Source organism: Oncorhynchus tshawytscha, linkage group LG16 (genome assembly GCF_018296145.1).
Source record: "Oncorhynchus tshawytscha isolate Ot180627B linkage group LG16, Otsh_v2.0, whole genome shotgun sequence".
Classification (NCBI taxonomy): Eukaryota; Metazoa; Chordata; class Actinopteri; order Salmoniformes; family Salmonidae; genus Oncorhynchus; species Oncorhynchus tshawytscha.
Window position 1 is genome coordinate 76115007 of NC_056444.1, and position 9389 is coordinate 76124395.

General features: G+C 43.6%; 1 protein-coding gene across 1 annotated transcript in view; it reads right to left on the minus strand.

Annotated features, from left to right (window-relative positions):
- Positions 1-686: 686 nt before the first annotated feature.
- LOC112216628 (complement C1q-like protein 4) overlaps positions 687-9389 on the minus strand; it is a 24861-nt gene continuing 16158 nt past the window's right edge. The window contains exon 3 of the mRNA XM_024376616.1: positions 687-1032. Coding sequence (XP_024232384.1) covers positions 853-1032 — 180 coding nt within the window. The 3' untranslated portion in view covers positions 687-852. The remainder of the gene's footprint in view (positions 1033-9389) is intronic.

The window sequence follows — 9389 nt, forward strand, 5'->3', positions numbered from 1 at the left end:
GATACGCCATCCCATCTGGTTTGCATTTAGTGGGACTATCATTTGTTTTTCAACAGGACAATGACCCAACACACCTCTAGGCTGTGTAAAGGCTATTTGACCAAGAAGGAGAGTGATGGAGTGCTGTGTCAGATGACCTGGCCTCCACAATTACCCTACCTCAACCGACTTGAGATGGTTTGGGATGAATTGGACCGCAGAGTGAAGGAAAAGCAGCCAACAAGTGCTCAGCATATGTGGGAGCTTCTTCAAGACGGTTAGAAAAGCATTCCAGGTGAAGCTGGTTGAGAGAATTCCAAGAGTGTGCAAAGCTGTCATCAAGGCAAAGGGTGGCTACTTTGAAGAATTTAAAATATAAACATATGTTCATTTGTTTATTAACACCTTTTTGGTTACTACATGATTCCATATGAGTTATATCATAATTGTCATGTCTCACTATTATGCTACAATTGAGAAAATAGTCAAAATAAAGAAAAACCCTTGAATGAGTAGGTGTGTCCAAACTTTTGACTGGCACTGTATGTATGCACGTTTTTTATGTATGTTTGTGTGTACTGTTTGTGTGTGTATGTGTGTGTATATGAGTGTATGTGTGTTTGTGTGTACTGTTTGTGTGTGTATGTGTGTGTATATGAGTGTATGTGTGTTTGTGTGTACTGTTTGTGTGTGTATGTGTGTGTATATGTGTGTATATGAGTATATGTGTGTTTGTGTGTATGTGTGTGTGTGTGTTTGTCTGCATCTGTCTGTGTTGCCTTCAGCTCCTGCAGTCCGCCCACAGCCTCTCTTGTCTTTTTAAAGTTGTGAAGGTCAGTCAGTTCAGTCGGTCAAGTTGGTCAATTCAGTCAGTCAGTCAGGGTAGATGAGGAACCCAGAGAATGTGCTGTATTTGTTGGTGTTTCCTCCATGGACCTTCCCCCCGTCCAGCTGTACACACACCTCGTCTCCCACGTCTAGATGCAGGATCACACTGTTAGACGCATAGTCATAGTTCTGGTCCGCATCCTGGGCGATGGCACTGGCCCTCACCTGTCACACACACACACACACACACACACACACACACACACACACACACACACACACACACACACAGAGACACACAGACACACAGACAGACAGACAGAGCAAATGTCATGTGTTGAAACCATCAAGGTTATAGCTTTACAATAGGCAAACCCCTCCTGCTTTGTAATAGTAACTTAATGAATGCATTTGTGTCTCCGTGTCCACACGAATAAACCCAATTAAATGTGTTAAGAAACAAGTAAAGATCCACTGCCTGCGGGTCAATACAGACTGAGCTCCCCACCAGCATCCAAATGGAAGGAGGCTCAGACTGGGCCGGACACAGTGGATGCATCCCAAATATCTCCCTATTAGTGCACTATAGGCCCTGGTCAAAAGTGGTGCACTATAAAAGAAATAGGGTGCCATTTGGGACACAGAGAGACACTCAATACCATGCACATTGAGCTCTGCTATTAGCGCTAGGGCATTTACACCATAAGCAGCAGGTCAACAGCTGCTGGGGGAAGATACTGTTGCTGTTTCTAGACCTGACTGCCTGACTTCCTGACTTCCATCCCTGTAGACCAGTGGTCACCAACCGGTCGATCGCGATCTTCAAGGCATTCCAGATCGATCGCCAAACATTTCATTAGTTTGATACTAGCCTACGTGAGATTTAATAACTTTTAAAATCATGACCTGAGAGAGACTGTTTTGAGTGAGTTCATGTCTAAGTTTTTATTCAGCACTGTCAAAACTGTTTTTATTCAACACTATTACAAAATATAAAACGTGCTTCTCCCTACTTCCACTCGTGCTGCAGCTACAATGAATGAGTAGCCAGATGTAGGCTATTAATAGCCCTGCGTTTTTATTATTATTAGCATTTTGTCATGTTCAGTTGAAATCGGAAGTTTACATACACCTTAGCCAAATTCATTTGAACTCACTTTTTCACAATTTCTGACATTTAATCCAAGTACAAATTCCCTGTCTTAAGTCAGTTAGGATCACCACTTTATTTTAAGAATGTGAAATGTCAGAATAATAGTAGAGAGAATGATTTATTTCAGCTTTTATTTATTTCATCACATTCCCAGTGGGTCAGAAGTTTACATGCACTCAATTAGTCTTTGGTAGCATTGCCTTTATATTGTTTAACTTTGGTCCAACGTTTCGGGTAGCCTTCCACAAGATTCCCACAATAAGTTGGGTGAATTTTGGCCCATTCCTCCTGACAGAGCTGGTGTAACTGAGTCAGGTTTGTAGGCCTCCTTCCTTGCACACACTTTTTCAGTTCTGCCCACATATTTTCTATGTGATTGAGGTCAGGGCTTTGTGATGGCCACTCCAATACCTTAACTTTATTGTCCTTAAGCCATTTTGCCACAACTTTGGAAGTATGCTTGGGGTCATTGTCCATTTGGAAGAACCATATGCGACCAAGCTTTAACTTCCTGACTGATGTCTTGAGATGTTGCTTCAATATATCCACATAATTTTCCTACCTCATGATGCCATCTATTTTGTGAAGTGCACCAGTCCCTCCTGCAGCAAAGCACCCCCACAACATGATGCTGCCACCCCCGTGCTTCAAGGTTGGGATGGTGTTCTTCGACTTGCAAGCCTCCCCCTTTTTACTCCAAACATAACAATGGTCATTATGGCCAAACAGTTCTATTTTTGTTTCATCAGACCAGAAGACATTTCTCCAAAAAGTACCATCTTTGTCCCCATGTACAGTTGCAAACTGTAGTCTGGCTTTTTTACGGCGGTTTTGGAGCAGTAGTTTCCTTCCTTGCCGGCCTTTCAGGTTATGTTGATATAGGACTCGTTTTACTGTGGATATAGATACTTTGTATCTGTTTCCTCCAGCATCTTCACAAGGTCCTTTGCTGTTGTTCTGGGATTGATTTGCACTTGTCGCACCAAAGTACGTTCATCTCTAGGAGACAGAACGCGTCTCCTTCCTGAGAGGTATGATGGCTGCGTGGTCCCATGGTGTTTATAGTTGCGTACTATTGTTTGTAGAGATGAACATGGTACCTTCAGGTGTTTGGAAATTGCTCCCAAGGATGAACCAGACTTGTCTACAATATCAGGCTGATTTCTTTTGTTTTTCCCATGATGTCAAGCAAAGAGGCACTGAGTTTGAAGGTAGGCCTTGAAATACATCCACAGGTACACCTCCAATTGACTCATATTATGTAAATTAGCCTATCAGAAGCTTCTAAAGCCATGACATAATTTTCTGGAATTTTCCAAGCTGTTTAAAGGCACAGTCAACTTAGTGTATGTCAACTTCTGACCCACTGGATTTATGATACAGTGAATTATAAGTGAAATCATCTGTCTGCAAACAATTGTTGGAAAAATGACTTGTGTCATGCACAAAGTAGATGTCCTAAAGACTTGCCAAGACTATAGTTTGTTAACAAGAAATTTGTGGAGTGGTTGAAAAACGAGTTTTAATGACTCCAACCTAAGTGTATGTAAACTCCCGACTTCAACTGTATATTTTAATATTGAGGAATATTTCACTTTCTCTGGTCATAGGAACAACATGAACTGGTGTATGAGGATGATGTCGTGCGACTCGAGTTTCACCATCAGTTGGAAGGGTGTCCCCTCTCTCTGGTCAGTCTCATCGGAGGAAAGGAAGGAGATAGCAGGGACCGTGAGAGGTGAACCCTCTGCTGCTCTCTCTCTACCTATGCTGAGACTAATGACATGTTCAAAACAACTTTGAACTCAATAATCTCCGACTTCAGTGTGTTCAAGACAACTGGGATCTCTGAAAAAAACAAGATCCGACTGGTTAAAATCTTTTTCAAGGTCATCCAACTTGGAATACCAAGTTGGAAAGTCTGGCATCTTTCTAGAGCTCCAACCTTCTGACCTGAAGATCACTGACGTCACGATTTGACCTAGTTTATTTTCTTAAAGTTCCCAGTTGTCTTGAAAGCATCATGACCATCCGATGCAGGTAGCATCAAGTCCAGTAAAATAAGAATGCAAATTATTTCAATTTATGCTCAGCTGTGCCTCACAAGTGCTACACCAATTGACCTATTTTGTTATCAAAGCTGTAGTTTTTAAATCTAATATGGTCTGAGAAGAACAATATTGTGTGTGATCAGCTCTGCGTCCTCTGAGGACCAATAACAGGGTGTATGATCAGATCTGCGTCCTCTGAGGACCAATAGCAGGGTGTGTGATCAGATCTGCGTCCTCTGAGGACCAATAGCAGGGTGTGTGATCAGCTCTGCGTCCTCTGAGGACCAATAACAGGGTGTGTGATCAGCTCTGCGTCCTCTGAGGACCAATAACAGGGTGTGTGATCAGCTCTGCATCCTCTGAGGACCAATAACAGGGTGTGTGATCAGCTCTGCGTCCTCTGAGGACCAATAACAGGGTGTGTGATCAGCTCTGCATCCTCTGAGGACCAATAACAGGGTGTGTGATCAGCTCTGCGTCCTCTGAGGACCAATAACAGGGTGTGTGATCAGCTCTGTGTCCTCTGATGACCAATAACAGGGTGTGTGATCAGCTCTGCGTCCTCTGAGGACCAATAACAGGGTGTGTGATCAGCTCTGCGTCCTCTGATGACCAATAAGAGGGTGTGTGATCAGCTCTGCGTCCTCTGAGGACCAATAACAGGGTGTGTGATCAGCTCTGCGTCCTCTGAGGACCAATAACAGGGTGTGTGATCAGCTCTGCGTCCTCTGATGACCAATAACAGGGTGTGTGATCAGCTCTGCGTCCTCTGATGACCAATAAGAGGGTGTGTGATCAGCTCTGCGTCCTCTGAGGACCAATAACAGGGTGTGTGATCAGCTCTGCGTCCTCTGAGGACCAATAACAGGGTGTGTGATCAGCTCTGCGTCCTCTGATGACCAATAACAGGGTGTGTGATCAGCTCTGCGTCCTCTGATGACCAATAAGAGGGTGTGTGATCAGCTCTGCGTCCTCTGAGGACCAATAACAGGGTGTGTGATCAGCTCTGCGTCCTCTGCTAAACAATGACAGACAATATGGTTGTGATCGAGGAAGAGGTCAGAGTTTAGATCCCAATCCGTCTGTTTATCCAGTGCAGTCTGTACAAGGACCTGTCAGATAGTCGGGCAGCACTAACCAACCAGGTGTTGTTATACTCTGACGGAAAGCTACACAATTACAGTCTTAAAAAAGAGGAGTGAGTATGTAAGATTTATATCTCAACTCCATAGACATACTGTCTGTCTGGCGTCAGTGGCCTAACTGACCTTGTATCTATCTGTCAGGCTTCATGTCTAGGCAGCCATGGTGTGAGTGCTGAGCATAGACCACTCAATCTCTGTCAGCCCCCCAGACGACCGACGCATATCTCCAAGACACGACACGACAGGCACAGAGTATGATCTGCAGCTCAACTAACTTCATGTCACTCAATCACGCTACTTTACTGTGCCATTGGTAGCACTTTACATAAATCTGACAAGTATAATAATGCTTTATAAGCATGTATGAGCCCTTATGTCCTTCTCCCCAACAAGGTGCATTCTGATATATATATGCTAAGTACATTGCTGACTAATCATTAGAAAGTAAGCCTTGTCTAAGCCAGAATGGCCCATTGAGCCTTACCCACAATCCATCTCGTTAATGTTGAGTGCCAAGCAGAGAGGCACCGGGTCCCACTTTGGTAGGTCTCAACACGGGATTGAACCCCCAACCTTCCAATCTCAAGGCGGGCCCTCTAACAAAAGAACACTGATTCCTGAACACTGGTCCCACATTCTGTCACACTCAACAGACCATGTCATCGTATTAACAGGCTTGTTGAGAGGGGCTGTTGTGTAAGTTTCAAAGGGTTTTTGTCCACCCTTTCTAACACTGTGTTGCTCTGTGGGCAGTCAGAGGGACATAATAAAGGAAAGATAGTCCATCATACAGTGAGCCAGGGGAATGGAGGACCAGAGAAAAACGAAACATGACTGAGATGCAAAACCTCACAAAGCATGACGGTAAAAGGATGACAAAACAAGACAAGTTGGTCAACAGAGAAACAGAAAGGAAGAGGAACAGGGAGAGAGAGAGAGAGAGAGAGAGAGAGAGAGAGAGAGAGAGAGAGAGAGAGAGAGAGAGAGAGAGAGAGAGAGAGAGAGAGAGAGAGAGAGAGAGAGAGAGAGAGAGAGAGAGAGAGAGAGAGAGAGAGAGAGAGAGAGAGAGAGAGAGAGAGAGAGAGAGAGAGAGAGAGAGAGAGAGAGAGAGAGAGAGAGAGAGAGAGAGAGAGAGAGAGAGAGAGAGATCAGTGGACGAGAGGAGAGGAAGATAGATGTGTTAATGGAGGTTGGTAGACAGTGGGCTGAGGGACGAGGCAATAGGGAGGTGAATGTTGTGAGGGCCAGACTGAGATAACACCACAAGACAGATATATAGACACCCACACACTGAACATGTCACGATGTCCAGACAAGTGCATAAGGCATTAGAGAGAGAACAAGAGAATGGCTCTAAACATTGCCTAGACGTTGCATTTGTGTACTAATTATCGATGTCTGTTTGAATTAGGTGAAATCGGTATACTAATTAATGAATCCAAAGACTGGGATGTGATTCCTCCAAGGGATAGTTGTGTCAGTTTTAGTGGTAGGTTTCCTTATTGCTGTTAGGGGACATGACGTGTGGTTGAAGTTAGAGGTTATGGTGGTGACATGTTGCCTGTCAGGTTATGATATGGTTATGGTGGTGACATGGTGCCTGTCAGGTTATGATATGGTTATGGTGGTGACATGGTGCCTGTCAGGTTATGATATGGTTATGGTGGTGACATGCTGCCTGTCAGGTTATGATATGGTTATGGTGGTGACATGGTGCCTGTCAGGTTATGATATGGTTATGATAGTGACATGGTGCCTGTCAGGTTATGATATGGTTATGATGGTGACAGCAGTGTTTTCTCTGCTATTGCCATTTAAAGAAATAAAGATTTGCTATTTAACATTCTACCACATTTGCAATTGCCTTATCTATGCTAATGCAGCTATGTTTTATAATAGATCATGGAGCTGTAATATGTCATGCTATACTTGTTAAATGCAACATGTCCCCTAACCCCTCATTTTTCTGGTCCGAAATCCTTCCCTGCTCAGCAAGCACATAACGATCTGAGAACCATGTGTCTTAGATCTGGTGATGGCGTGGATCTGGTGAGACACGCTCTGGTGAGAACGTGGATCTGGTGAGACACGATTTGGTGAGACCGTGGATTTGGTGAGAGCGTGGATCTGGTGAGACATGATCTGGTGAGAGTGTGGATCTGGTGAGACATGATCTGGTGAGACATGATCTGGTGAGAGCGTGGATCTGTGGATGGATCTGGTGAGACATGATCTGGTGAGAGCATGGATCTGGTGAGACATGATCTGGTGAGAGCGTGGATCTGGTGAGAGCGTGGATCTGGTGAGAGCGTGATCTGGTGAGAGCATGGATCTGGTGAGACATGATCTGGTGAGAGCGTGGATCTGGTGAGAGCGTGGATCTGGTGATACATGATCTGGTGAGACATGATCTGGTGAGAGCGTGGATCTGGTGAGAGCGTGGATCTGGTGAGAGCGTGGTTGCCCTATGGTTATTTTGCATACAACCGTCCCACAACTATCTGGGAATGGTGCAGGATATCCAACTAGCGCTTAAGAAACATCTGTGGAGATTTCAGTACTTCAGCATAACGTTTTCTGCAGGTTTCCTCATGCTTCTATTTAAAGTCATGTTCTTGGAACATTAAGAAAACGTTCCATAAAAACCATGAGAAAACCTTAGTAACATTCAAAGAACATTCTACGAATGTTATTTTTAAAAACATACACACTGACTGTACAAAACATTAGGAACACCTGCTCTTTCCATGGCATAGACTCATCAGGTGGATCCAGGTGGAAGCTATGATCCCTTATTGATGTCACTTGTTAAATCCACTTCAATCAGTGTAGATGAAGGAGAGGAGACAGGTTAAAGAAGGATTTTTAAGCCTTGAGACAATTGAGAGATGGATTGTGTATGTGTGCCATTCAGATGGTGAATATGGTGAATTAAGTGCCTTTGACCGGGGTATGGTAGAAGGTGCCAGGCACACTGGTTTGTGTGAAGAACTGCAACGCTGCTGGATTTTTCACGCTCAACAGTTCCCTCATTGTATCAAGAATGGTCCACCACCCAAAAGAGATCCAGCCAACATGACACAACTGTGGGAAGCATTGTACTCAACATGGACCAGCATCCCTGTGGAACGCTTTCGATACCTTGTAGAAAGGGAAATAATGTCCATGCCGTGACAAATTGAGGCAACGGTGGGTGCAACTCAATATTAGGAAGGTGTTCCTAATGTTTTGTACATTCTATTCTCAGTGTCAACAAAACTCTCTCTATCCTCTATCTTGTTAAGTGTGTTCACACCTGATCATAATGAGTGCTCGTTTCTTTGAAATGGGTGTTTAAGTAGACTAAAATACACAGCTTTGTACAAGTGAAAAACAAACAGCATGCTAACTCCATTCTTGTAGTGCAGTGGACTAATTCCATGGATAGCGAACAGAAGGTCATATGTTCAAATCTCACTGATGCCGTGCAAAATTCAAATTGAAATAAATGTGTTTACATGATTAATGCCTAAGCAATTTAGTGCTTGTAGTTCAAAACAGTTCATCCAAAATAAGCTGGTAGTGTTATTAAAAGTCTTATTGGAAACATGTTCTCAGAATGTTATTTAATTACCTCCAAATACCCGATCATTTCTGTTCTCAAAACCTTAATAAAACGCCCCAGGAAAACTGTGAGGCAACCAGAGTAAAACATTTCCAGAACCTCCCTGCAACCTAAAAATGAACGTTCCCAGAACAGGCAAAATGTTAACTTCCGTTCAGTTTTACCGGTCAAGAAACGTATAGCTTTGTTCCTAGACCCAATGGGAAACCAAAAAGGTACACTCCGACAACTTCCAATGAACCAAATGTGCCAGCTGGGTGGTTCCTTGAGTTTTGTCATAAACAAGGAATACCAATGATATGTATGTTATATCACTGTCGTGACACAACTGGTATGTAAGAGATGCCCGCTGACGCCCTGTACATTATCTGGAAGTAATGGACGAGGTGGTATGGACGATGTGCATATTATATAAAATGTTCAAAGTGGACAAATGGAGATTATACTGCCTTCATTGCCTCAGATTTAATCTTTCCCTGGGTCTTTTTAACCAGTAATTTATACTCTTTTAATAGATCACATGAAAGTGGTTTCACACGGCCACTCTGTAATGACCAGAACCTGTATTAACTCCAGAAAGAAGTGACATGGTGTGCTTCCCAAATAGCACCCTATTCCCTACATAGTGC